The sequence below is a fragment of the Xenopus tropicalis genome, chromosome 5, assembly GCF_000004195.4.
Source record: "Xenopus tropicalis strain Nigerian chromosome 5, UCB_Xtro_10.0, whole genome shotgun sequence".
In the NCBI taxonomy this organism is placed as follows: Eukaryota; Metazoa; Chordata; class Amphibia; order Anura; family Pipidae; genus Xenopus; species Xenopus tropicalis.
In genome coordinates this window covers 36,976,769-36,990,673 of record NC_030681.2, presented here as the reverse complement: position 1 = coordinate 36,990,673, position 13,905 = coordinate 36,976,769, and the positions used below count along the sequence as shown (strand labels likewise).

Here is a 13,905-nt window from a genome sequence, read left to right as displayed (position 1 = left end):
CAAACCAGGAAAATGTATTTAACCAACTTAAAGGAACATATACCACCCTTTTTGAGCTTATTCAGTTGGTCTTATGTAGAAAAGGTACAAAAGCACTATATGAACTTCATTATATGAATATAAATGTATTTTTACACAGACATACCTAATTCCACAGACTGAAAAAAACCCATGATAGTGCAGCATTAATATGTACACTTCAGCTTTTGCTTGAGCTCTCTGAAAGAGATACACAGAGTAACACAATAAGTGATTTATATATGTCTACAAGGTTTGGAAATCAACATATACAGAAAGGCCTATAACAAAATATAGGTCTAGATTTAAGTTTCAATAAAAACAACAATCACAAAGAGCAAAAAAAATGTTTTAAGGAAAACTAAGACAAACTGTGGTTCTACAGTTTGAATAAGCAGGAAAAACACTTATTAAATTGCAATGGAATATGCAGGATCAAAAAGAAAGTTTGCTTGTAGTTTTTTGTCTTTTTTTTAAGCTTGTGGTTGAAAATGTCATATGGTATTACTGCACTTCCTCTCATTCTAGTTTACTTTATTGTTTGAAACCAGCATTTTTAAGATTACATGAAGACCTATGTCTTGGTTAGGGAGTGGGAGGTTTACTGTATGGTGATATGTATATGTGATGCAGTACAGGGAGGTATATTTCTTGTGTATTTGTTACTATGTGCTTTTCCATCATCATGTAGTAAAATATGATTGGTAGATTGGATTGGAAGTTAAACAGTTTCTATAGGTGGTTCAAATAGGAGTAAATTCTCCTAATTCAAGTTCAACTTTCTTCATTGACTTGTGTTGAGTTTTATTTAAAAAAAAATAAAACATACGTTTTTCTCATTGAACTGAATCTGGCACATAATATGATACAGCATTTGCTAGTAGAATAAGTGGCTGAACAGCTGATATAGAGCAAGATTGCACAGGAACAGTAAAAATCTAAGCACCCTAGGCAAGCATAAATTGTGGTTCAACATCAGCTTAAGGGCAATAAGTTGGGCAGTCCTGCTTTAAATAAATAAATTAATTATGGGATCCCGACTCCAGTTGCTACCATTACTTAAGCAGTTGTTGCTCCTTCACACCTTTGGTAGCTTATAGCATAATGCAAATGATTGATAATTATATAATTCTGTCATTCGTCCTCCATGTCCTTTAAAGGCATTTTTACGATGTTTATTTCTTTCCTAAAGGCTTATATTTTTGCTTTATATTTCTTACAGCAGAAAGGAAATGGAGAGTAATCACTCACCAGAAAAGAAAGAAGTGAAATCCTTCCTTCGGGACTCTGGGTATGAGAGCGTTTCCTTCAAACTCAGCATCTTAGATAAACTCCTTCATACTCACCCTGTGTGGCTTCAGCTTGGCCTCAGTGATGACAAGGTACCGGGCATCCTGCTAGAGCAGCCTCCAGCGGTAGGTAACTGTATGCTTAAAGCCAGGTTTCATTCTACTGAATATTCATCTTTTTTTTGTTATTCTGGCCAAGTAAAGTGATGCAACCTTGACTTATGGGAGAGGAACATATGTTGCTTTTGCTCATATCCATGCACCAGTTACATACTGGTCTGTTGTCTATGTGTATATCACAGAGCTTAATGTACATATAGTACATCAAAGGATGTTGCCTAAATACAGGTTTGGACCTGTTGTTCGGAATGCACAGGACCTGGGGTTTTATGGATAAGGGGTCTTTCCATAATTTGTCTCTCTACTCCTTAATTCTACTAAAAATCATTTAAACGTTAATTAAACCCAATAGGATTGTTTTCCTCAAATAAGGATTCATTATACCTTAGTTGGGATTGTGTAAAAGGTACGGTTTTTTAATTACAGAGAAGAAGGAAGTAATTTTTAAACATTTGATTTATTTAATTAGAATAGAATCTATAGGAGATGTCCTTCCAGCCATCCTAGACTGACACAATGGCCCCGGGTGCAGATACAGGGAAAGACTGATGCCAGCGTAGTCTGTGTTTGTCTGTTCAACCCTGTGTGGCATTAGTCTTAGTCCATGGCACACTGAGTGGACATTTTGTCCATACTTTTTTATTTTAGGGATAAGGCATAAGAACTGCTCCTACTTCTGCCCAAGAGAATTGTGTGAATATATTAGCATGGGCAACAATCGTGATTCACACCTAAAATTGCTGCCTTAGTGAGCCAACAGACAAAAATGCCAAAAGCCTTAAGGTATATACCCTGGCTTGAAGCACTCCTTCTAGCTCACCACAACAAACCTCATGCCTAAAAGCTCTGCATTAAGAATTTTGACTGTTTTGAGTCATGCATACTTTAGACGCCATTTCTTTTGATCAGCAAATATCTTTATGTAATGCATAATGTTATTGCACATTATTCCAACCAAGAATGAGCTGTTGATGGGCTGAACTGCATCCCCTTGGCTCGTGACTGCTCTCAACAGCTGCAGCTATCCTTCAGTGCCAACTGGCTATGGAAGTTTTTGTGTATTACTAGCATCTAGGAAATAATCCCAACAGCGTTCTCAGGCACATTCAAAACATCTCTTCAGTCTTGTGTAAGATTGTGTAAGCTCTAATTTAGTTGAACATTGATCCAATGGTGAAACCTGTTAAACAATTTGTCTTTGAGTTTCTTCTCTCTCTCCCAGGGTTGGGATAGTGTGGAATAGTTGTAGTTGTAGTTGTTATCTTACAGCATTATGTTACCCTGTCTAAGAAGGTTTCTTTTTGTTGGGCTCCTCCTACAGCCCAGCTTGAAAGGAGAAGGAAAGGCATGTTGGCATTTTATTGCCAATAGATTAGCCACAATAGTGCAATTGTAGCAAACAATCCTGACAAAGGGAGGGAAAAGGGAGGGAAACATTGATTTTTTTTGTGGTATATTGACATAATAAATGGGGTAAGCTCCCCAGATGAAATTTTGCTTGAGAGCAGTCTCTATTTCTAGCAGCTGCCATTTTAGCTTGGTCTCAGTAACTTCCATGCTGCAGCTCTGACTGCTGCTAGCTCAGACTACAGCAGAGAGGGAGAGAGGAGCAAACTGAGCAGACATGTGACGTGCCTTGGAGAAAGGAAGTCTGATACCTAAAGGGCACATGTACACAAAAGAAGAAAATAAATCCTCTGTTTCTTTTGATAGAGAACAGATCAGATTTTCTGTGAGTGTTTATTGGTGTATTTACATAGACCTTTCTGATAAAGCTTACTTAGTTTTTACCTTTCCTTCTCCTTTAAATTGACTATTAGGCCTAATACAATTAGTATTATATATATATATATATAGATATCCATTATATTTTGACCCGTGTGACTACATCCAACTTGTCATATGCATTTTGTTGGTCTAATACCATCTGACAAAAGTGATTGTGGAGTTTAACCCTATGTCTTTGAAACTGAAGACTTCATTTGGGTTTCCAGCCTTTCTTCATGGACTGTTGCAGAGCACATAGTTACATAGTTACATAGGGTTGAAAAAAGACCAGAGTCCATCAAGTTCAACCCATCCAAGTAAACCCAGCACACACAACCAACACTCACATACATAAACTATATATACAACCACTAATACTAACTGTAGATATTAGTATCACAATAGCCTTGAATATTCTGATTGTTCAAGAACTCATCCAGGCCCCTCTTAAAGGCATTAACTGAATCTGCCATTACCACATCACTAGGAAGGGCATTCCCCAACCTCACTGCCCTCACCGTGAAAAACCACCTACACTGCTTCAAATGGAAGCTCCGTTCCTCTAATCTAAAGGGGGGGCCTCTGGTGCGTTGATTGTTTTTATGGGAAAAAAGAACATCCCCTATCTACCTATAATCCCCTCTAATGCACTTGTACAGAGTAATCATGTCCCCTCGCAAGCGCCTCTTTTCCAGAGAAAACAACCCCAACCTCGACAGGCTAACCTCATAGTTTAAATCTTCCATCCCCTTAATCAGTTTATTTGCACGTCTCTGCACTCTCTCCAGCTCATTAATATCCCTCTTAAGGACTGGAGCCCAAAACTGCACTGCATACTCAAGGTGAGGCCTTACCAGGGACCTATAAAGCGGCAAAATTATGTTCTCATCCCTTGAGTCAATGCCCTTTTTTATACAAGACAGCACTTTATTTGCTTTAGTAGCCACAGAATGACACTGCCTGGAATTAGTCAACTTGTTATCTACAAAAACCCCTAGATCCTTCTCCATTCAGGAAACCCCCAACACACTACCATTCAGTAGATAGTTCGCGTTTATATTATTTCTACCATATTTATATGTAGTACCAACAACTGACAATTTTCTGAATCGCTAGTGAGTTTAAAAAGTTTTATCTGAATAAATGGAAAGAAGGGATAGTAACAGACAGGAAAGTGCACATATTCACATATTTTGCAGCTTACCAGTCAGCATTAGTACTACATTCATGTTATTCTAGCAAAACCCTGACACAGTTAAAGAGTTGACAAGCAACCTCTGCCTGTTTTGTTCTTTCTTCACAGACTTTTCTTGTTAGAAAATCCAACAAGCTTCAGAAGAAAGTGATCTCTGTCCGTATGCCAAACCAGTTTGCATCCCATTTTCAGGAATTTGTAATAAAAGAAAGTTCCTACAGTAAGTGATTGTTTCTTATTGAGCTGATTGTTTGTTTATCATTAGGTTAATGCCACATAGAGCCCTGGAGATAAACGCCGGCTGAGAATCTGCCTTTCCCTGTACCCCGGGTGCAGGCACACAGATTTCATCACCGAAAAGTCAGGCTTATACCAGCATAGGGGCTGATTCTCGACCTGAGTTTTTCCACAGACCGAGAATCAACCCCTATGCTGTCATCAGCCATTACCTGTGCCTGCACCTTGAGCCAGCCCAGAGTCATTATTTTGTCCCCGATCCGACTGGATTTTCTAACCTAACCAATTTCAGGCCAGATATCGGTCGGCCAGGCCGCTCTGTTCTGCCCATACACGGGCCGATTAGCTGCCGAATAGGTCCAAGGGACCGATATTGGCAGCTATAGTCGGCCCGTGTATGGGGGCCTTTAGAGTTGCTCTAGTAAGACTGGGGCTTGCCTTCCTTCTATATAAATTTACTTATGTAGATAAATATGGCCTGCTATTTTCCATAACTTCTGCTTCATTTCTGCCTAAATTCTTCATTACATTTCAAGCTATTGATTAAGGTATAGTGCTTCTTCACTGAAGTGCATAGAGAATACAGCAAATAGAAGCCAGTGATATGACAGCTTCCCCCTTTTGGACATTTAGAAACATATAGAAAAAAGCATAGGCATAGATAACTGAAATACATACAAGTTTGAAAATACAGAATATTTTCCTACACAACTTCTGTGACCTGAAAAAGAGAGAAGAAAAATAGATACTGTTATTTTCCAGATACATTTAATACACTGTAAGGAAACCTGGTAGCCTCATCTTCCAGGTTGACAAAAACAAGTAGCAAAAATATAGTAAAGCGTGTTAGTTCCCTGTTTTGATCTTTGTCCGTTGTGCAATAAGGATCTGTTTTGACCCATTTCTTTTGGATGAGAGCATGTTCCTGGAATGAGGAAAACGGATAGAACTTCCAGGCTCCGTATATTTAGTAAAATTGCTTTCTTGGCAGAGAAATGTACCCGGCACAGTTGTTTTCAATTACAAGAACACTACTTTGTTTGATAGTTGCTAAACATTACTGCTTACTCTTTCAGAAAAACACCAGAATTGAAGTTAACCTCTGGTTAACTGGCTAACGAGGCATGCACTTTTTTTTTTTTTTTTTTTTGCAGCTTTTTCTCTTGAAGGCTCTGGAATCAGCTTTGCAGATATATTCAGGCTTATTGCATTTTACTGTATCAGCAGGTAAGGTTTCATCTTTTACACTTTGTGGCAACGTAGTAATAGGGACTTTTGTGTATGATTACCAGTTTCATCAAAGTACTGTGTAAATGTGTCTGCGCTATATAAAATAAGAAAGGATAAAGTATGGAAATTAATAGTAATTAGCTTAACTCTGAACTGATATATATGGTCGGACTGCCCTGCCAGTGTACCAAATTGTCACCTGGTGTGCCCTAACACTAGTGGGCCTCAGAAAAGGGTAGTTTTCATCAGCCCTTTCATATTTCCAACATGCAGCATGTAAATTTAATATGGGTCCTGGTTCAAAGCAGTAAAGCAGTACTCCTACCGTTGTCTCAATGCCAATGTACAGAAACTTCAGCCTAGGTGCAGCATTTTTGTGTCACTAGGACAACCTGACCTTCACCCTGTGCAGTGGGGTTGCAAATGAAAACCAAACTCTCTGAGAGGCCAATATTATAGGCACAGGCCAGGGATTCTAATTGGTAACATGGGTGCCAGGCTGGAACTCCTTTTCTTAAAAAAATAAAAATAAAAGACGCTGGAGGTTTGTTGTCTAGTGTGTGGTCCCACCATTTACACATTTTTGCCTCCCTTTCTGTATTTCCCATGAACGGTCCTTCATTCAGTACTTAGAAGGAAAGCTACAATGACCCCAGTTTGGCTTGCATTGACATTTATCTTACTTGCTTACTTGTGAAGGAGTGCAAAGGCATCATTCATAACCCAGCTTCTCAACAAGCACTAATAACTTTTTTAGGTTACCCAGGCCTTGACTCCATTAAAAGAGTTATTTATATATGAGGAGACTGGAATCTATAGCTCCTAACATGACTAAGGAGAAAATTAAGACTGCAAAAGCTTTTAACTTATATAGTTCATAAACAGCGAAGTTGGAGTCAGTTGAATCAGCTTGAAGGCAGCCATGGAATTTCACTGAGTCTCTGGGCACCAGGGCGTGAAGGTTTTGCATTGGAAGCTGTTGAATAAATAATTCTTGTTCGGCTGAAACTGCCAGTGTTATTGAGCGATTAAACTTCTGAATCACTTGTAAGTTCACATGTAAGGGCTAAACTCCATGGGAGTTTTCATCATATTTTATGGGTCAGATTTTATCTGACCTTGTCATACAACAGCATGCAACACTATGAAGCACTATAGTGTATAGATAGGTCAGTATGAGTCTATGTGTGTGCACTGGGGTTCACTTGGAGGGTTAAACTTAATGGAATTTGATATTTTTGTTTAACCCAACTTAACTGTAACACCACACAAAAGTATGAGATTTTGTAGAATCCTACAAAATCTGATCTCCATAGGGTGTAATGTAAAGTCAAATCAGATAAAGGGCTAAACTCCAAGAGCGCTTTTCATCAAATTGTGTGGGTCAGATTTGATCTGATCCACCATGTAACACCATGTAACACCATGCAACAGCACAAAATTTTGTACGATCCAACAAAATCTGATCTCCAGTATGCTGTAATGTAATGTTGCATCAGCTTAAAGTCAGATTTTTCTGCACATTATTAACTTTTATACAAATGCATTTTATGATTAAATAAACATCTACTGTATGTTTAAAAAAGGTTTCCATATCTCCGGAAACAATGGAGAGAGACATTGTTTTGTGAAGTACTGTGATATGAATGAGAGATCCTGTGATATTAAAATGTATCAGAGAGACAGAGCATCATGCTTGTCTGGGCTGGGACCCAGGGAAAGAAATGGTAATATTGTCTCTGGCATAGGAAGTGCAGCGGGGTCGTCTCCAACCACGGCTTCTCAGCACTCAGCAGAAAGGAGCTGCCTAATGATGGGTTTATGCCGCAGCTCATTGTGATCTGATTTTCCATCTTGGAAGGGACTTTTCATGTACCCAGAGTAAAAAAAAAAAAAAACACAAACAGAAGCAACCCATAGAAATGTTTAATCATTCAAACTCATTGAACTCAAAACACCAGTTATGTTTTAAGAGAAATTGTAAATTCCAAGAAGTCTTTGTACAGATCCGGTTTTGTACAGTGGAAGGACTGTGATTCCCCAGATGTTACAAACCTCCATGCACCCTCAGCCAATTCATCAATTGTAATTCAAAATAGGCCCCCCAGCAGGTGCAGTTAAAGCAGATCTGGACCTGGCTTCAACTACACATGCTTCATATCTGTGATCTACAGTGCATTAGGGTAGGTGCCTCTAAACGGATTTAAGAACTTGCCAAAAACTGCACATGTAATTTTTACAGATGGTGTTCCAGATAGAACTTTTCAGACTGTATGGGTAGCAGCCCAAGCAACTTAAGCCTTGTTTAATTTTGTCTGGGGTTGGTGAATATGTACTTGGTGAGTTACATGAAGGAATAGCTAACAAAACAATCGTATTGTTGCTGCATTGGTGAAATATAGCACGTGTAGGATGTTAGTGAATGACTGCAGTTGTGATAAAAGCTTAGAAATAAATGGTTCTGGTGGCTTTATTAATTGAGATGCACTGATTCCCACTTTTTTATTCCTAGGAAATAGCTACAAAGCCTAAAGGTTTTGTATCCATTGGAGCTAAGGCCTCCATCACATTTACATTATGGTCAATTGTGTCAGGAATACCTGAAGGGAAGGAACATAAAAACTGTTTGCAGTGCACTGAGTGGAGTTGGACCCAGGACCCCAGTGCTGCAAGGCAGTAGTGCCACCCATTGCACCACAGTGTCACTCTTGCATGCTTGGCCACACAATGGCAGCATACAAGGTAAAACACACTTGCTGCTGTGAAAGTTTGTGAAAGACAGGGAGACTTTTACACATAATAAAATGTAATGCACAATGCCAGATTTTTTGGGAGTGTGCTACTCTGCAGCATAAAAAAGAGAGGTGCAGCTTACAATTAGTCACTTCAGTTTTTATATTAAATTATTCCAGAGTTAAGTCTCTTATAATAGCCAGTAGACCTTTCTTTTGTTTCCCATAATGAGCTATGGTTTCTGCATGCAGATGAACCATGGCCTGCTCAGTGACAATGAGAGGATACAGGTTGCTGAAGCAGAATAGCTTATTTCGGTTCTGTAAGCCTATACTTGTGTCTGGCTGAAGCTGCAGGAATTTTACTTGAACTCACATGATCTTCATTCATGAAGAGTCTTTTAAGTCAGTTGGACAGGCTCCAGGCTGTTATATACAATAGATTTGTTGGACTGTATTTCCCAACTAACCTCAGATAAACTTTCTATCCTCAGTCTGTTGCATAAGTTAAATATCTTATACGTTTTCCTTTGCATGCAATCTTTTTTTCCCTTTTGCTCCAAAAAGTATACTTTCTATCTTTTTTGTAACATTTTAAGATATGTATATGTATGTGCATATAAATGTTTGTCATGTATACCAAGATGTGTGCTTTGGTTTTAGCAAACCATTCAGTATATGCAGTGATTTTTAACCTGTGGATCTTTTTTGCACTTTACCTTTTGTTTCTGTAGGGGCTCTCAAACATGGGCATATTTTCTGTGTCTTTTTCAGAGTATTTTTGAATATATATGATATTTATAAATATATTACATTTACATGCAAATTTTAAAACACAACATAGTGCATTTTTGCGGGTTCCAAACACAACCCTCTATTCTGTTGTCTCATGAAAGTGCATCAAGGAAATGCAGCATTTGGCATCTAAAAAGTAACACATTGAAACCTGACTGCAATAAATTGCATTTCTACATAAGTACAAACAGACATATTATAATGGATTCAGTTATGTGATTCACTTAGGTGCAGTCAAACCTGCATCTGAAATGCACAAAGATACTCCCATATGTAACACACAGGCAGCTTTCTGCAGAATTTGAAAAAACCTTGTTGCCAGCAATGATTGTTCTGTACTTGTAGTGCACTTTAAATCCAGTGGAGTCGATGTAGTAGCCATTATGTAAGGACAGATCCAGTCTCTCTATTATAAATGCCGTGCGGTCAGTCTGCTAAGGAACAGCATGCTAACTAATCCCAACAATAAGTTAATGAAACATTTTTTTTTATATTGCCAGGGATGTCCTCCCTTTTACCTTGAAATTGCCCCATGCCATAGCTACAGCCAAGACAGAAGCGGAACTCGAGGAGATTGCCCAACTCGGAACTGGTGAGTGGAATGAAAGCATCATAGGTTTTATATTAAATTTTCCTTATCCGGTTCCTATTCTTCAATCCTTAACTCATTCATGCTTTGCAATCACCGGCAGAAATCTTTGGGAAAAGATACAATAGACTGGTAAATATATATCTAATTCACCCAGCATTAATCATAAAAGCAAGAGGTCATAATGTCCTGTCCATGAGTACGTATGCTATAGAGATCTATAGAGAGCTATGTAGATGCTGCTTGTTTAGGCAAAAGTGATTGCAATATGCACTTGGATGCAACTCACCATGCAGCAAGTAGAGCAGGCCTGTACTGAGAGAATAGTGTGTGAGATGTTTTGCTTCAACCTTCCAGCTCTCAGATTTAGCATACCCTTTTTTCTCTACAGCTGTTATGTTGACAGTCACAGCTTTTTGATGGTACATCCGCAGGTGAAATTTATAAATCTTCCAATTGACAAACCAACCAATATCCATAATATATCGATGTTGGTCACTATTGTCGGTTCTCCATACACAAAATGAATTTTTTCAGTGCCTGCATCGCCAGCTTGAAGTTTGTGACACTCAGGCATGTTTTTGCGCACTTTTTGCAAGATTCATTTTGATCCAAATCCTTAGGAAAGTATCAGTCATGGAGAGAGGGCTGATCTAGTCCTGTCCTCCCAGACTTCATTGTGCACTGGCAGCCATGGGATCAACCAGTCTGTGCACACACCGGGCAGATTTTATTGCAGAAACGTACATGCATTTTCACTATGAAATCCACTCCATGTTTGTGCTAACAGGCTAATCTCATGTCTATCAATGCATACTCATGACAGGCTGATGGGAGATGTACCTATAAACAGGACTAGCACACCATTTCACATATTTTGACTTCAGCACCCATCTGTTAAACTGGTTTAGAGTGCGGACACACAGTTACATTACATTACATTAACATTTATTTATAAAGCGCCAACATATTCCGCAGCACTGTACAATAAGTGACTATATATATATATATATATATATATATATATATACGTACACACACACACAGTTTTTAAAAAGCACACCTTTAGCTTAAGATAGTACCTGGGTGCCAAAATCAGTAGATGTGTGAAGTTTTTAGGTTATAGGTAATACATCTGACGTTTCAGTTCCTGACTGGAACGTTCATCAGGGACTGAGACGTCAGATGTATTAAATCTAAAAACTTCACAGATCCAAATTAATTTTTTTTTTGTCATAAGAAAACCCCTGTGAGTGCTGTCATAACCTACAAATATATATATATATATATATATATATATATATATATATATATATATATATATATATATATATATATATATATATATATATATATATAATTTTATTTTTGAATTTGTGAAAAAGCACAGAATTTGCAATAAAATGTAAAAATGGCCAGAATTCTGTGGCAGCACAATTTTTGGCTGAAGAAAAGTCAGGAGTTCTTTCCCTGCTTCTGTCATGTAATCTGAAATCTGTCTTGAGTCCCAGACAAGTAGAACAGACATACATTGGGCTTTTAGGCCGAGCTTCCTGTTACTCATTGTCTCACTGTGAAAAAGTAGAGCACATGCCATATTTCATAGTGCTGAGCTTTAGAAAAATCAGGTTTTGTAATCATGGCACATACACAGCTGTTTGTTTATGGACTTTAAGAATGGGAGGGAGCAAGAGAGAGAGCGAAAGAGAAAAATATTAGCAGCTGATGTGTTTGGCTAAGAAGTTCTGAGTGGGTGAAAAAGAGCCTCTTTTCTATATAGGCACAATAGTCTTGCCTGTCATTTTTGCAGAATACTTGCCTTTGTGTAGATGTATGCAGCATACCATGCATTAAGTGTAAGCATATTATACTAATATTAATTAAAAACAAATGCTAATATGATACAAATCCTCCTGGAAGTCAAAAGAAGGTATTGTGTGAGGCTATATAAACAAAGGGGGCAGAAGAGAGTGGGGGGAATGCGTTGGTTGGAAAGGGGCACGCTCTGATCTCATGGGAAGATGAATTATTTACCATAGCAGCCATATTGTTTGCTATTGCCATTACACTTAAATGTGTACTTCACTTTAAAACGTAACGTATGATGTAGACTAACATCATACATCTTACGTCACTGAAATATTATTTTTGTTCAGCAGTTATATGGTTGCTAGGGTGCAATTTACCCTAGACACCAGGCTGTGGTTTGAATAAAAGATGATAGGAGAGGGCCTGAGTAGAAATTTAGGTAATAAAAAGAAACTTACCAAACTAAGAACTTTCCCAGGAATATAGTAATAGGTGCCTAAGTGGGCACTAACAGATTATAAAAGATAGGACTGTCCATCCCGGGGCTCTCCAGCTGCAACAGCGGTGCAACTATAGGGGAAGCAGGGTATAGAAAACCAACCACCCCAACTACTTTCCTACCTGAGAGAGAGCATGCAGGGAGAGGGGGGTTGCACTGGGTTGGCTGTGCACAATGGGCCCCCCAAAGGTTATTTTGCGGGGGTCCTGTGCTGCCCTGTAGGGTGTAGAAGTTGCAGTTCAGCAACAGCTCAATGTCCAAGAGGCTTTGTCAACATGTTTTTTGAAGAGCAAGAGAGATATACCTAGATATATGCACATCTTGAATATTATTCTTGTAAAAATTAAATAGTTTGCTTCTTTTTTATTACTACTTGCATGCAATTACAAATTGGGATTTTAATGCCTTCCAGAATTCTGGAGCTCTCCTGCAAACTGCAAGCCCAGATATCCCCATGCCGTGGCCTGGCCTCTCCCTTCAGACTGCCTCAACAAGGAGTCACCTCAGCTCCCTCGGCTAAATGGAGTGCATTCTCTCCGCACCAGAACGCCCTCAGAACTGGAATGCAGCCAGACCAAAGGAGCTCTGTGTTTCATTAATCCACTCTTTTTAAAAGTGCACAGCGAGGATGCAGGAGGAGGCTGGAAGAGGGAGAGCACAAGGACCCAAGAAACAAATGGCACGGAGAGGGTGAAGTCAGCACCTCCTAGGCCCCCTCCCCCTTGCATTACTAGTCATCGCACAAATCTCCAGCTGTCCAGAGCAGTGAAGCAAGAATCCAGCATGCCAGAAACAGTCTTCCATAACAGGGAAGGGAAAGCAGAGGCTCCTAATAATAAAGCTACACCCATACCTCCTCCCCGTCTGAAGAAGCAAGCTACTATTAGCAGGTGGCAGGGTAATGACAGTTCATCGCCTTTCAGCGGATCCTATTGTAGTTCTTCTGTTGAGTCGCAGCCTGAGGAATCTCCTCCGCAAAAGACAATACAAAGCTTAACTAGAGCTCAGAACAGCGATTCCCCTGCACGGACAACTCTGCTGACCCAGAGGCTTAGTGACATGAGCATCTCCACCTCTTCCTCCGATTCTTTTGAGTATGACCGCCCTGGGCAGGTTTTTTGCGAAGGGGACAGCCTAGAGGACTGCGAGGAGGAGAGTGACCAGGAGGGCATGTCACCTCCAATAAAGTCACGTAAAAAGAGGGGCACCTCTCTGGGTTTCTCCAAAATAGTGAAGACCCACCTGCGTAAAGTTAGTGGTGTCTTTAGCTCCCTCATAACTCCTGAAAAGAAAATGGTAAAGAAGATAGCAACCATGTCCCGGGACAAGCGTACTTATTTTGGATGCCTTGTTCAGGATTACATCAGTTTTCTGCAGGAGAATAAGGAATGCCATGTTTCTAGCACCGACATGCTGCACACCATCAGGCAATTCATGACCCAAGTGAAGAACTACTTGGCGCAGAGTTCTGAGCTGGATCCTCCGATCGAGTCCCTGATTCCTGAAGATCAGATTGGTAAGCAAACTGTGTTTGTTGCCTGGATTGTGTGTAGCAATTAATTCTGAAAATAACTGAAACAAGCTAGGGATACTAAGTTTAAATTCTGTAAAGATGCAGCTCTATC

General features: G+C 39.3%; 1 protein-coding gene across 5 annotated transcripts in view; it reads left to right on the top strand.

Annotated features, from left to right (window-relative positions):
• Window positions 1-13,905, top strand: part of rin2 (Ras and Rab interactor 2) — an 88,237-nt gene that overhangs the window by 53,489 nt on the left and 20,843 nt on the right. For 4 of the 5 annotated variants that reach the window (XM_018093778.2, XM_018093777.2, XM_012962710.3 and 1 more), the window contains 5 exon segments: window positions 1,241-1,433; window positions 4,498-4,609; window positions 5,781-5,853; window positions 9,884-9,975; window positions 12,693-13,796. In XM_018093778.2, the coding sequence (XP_017949267.1) occupies window positions 1,241-1,433; window positions 4,498-4,609; window positions 5,781-5,853; window positions 9,884-9,975; window positions 12,693-13,796 (1,574 nt within the window). 5 annotated transcript variants of the gene reach the window in all.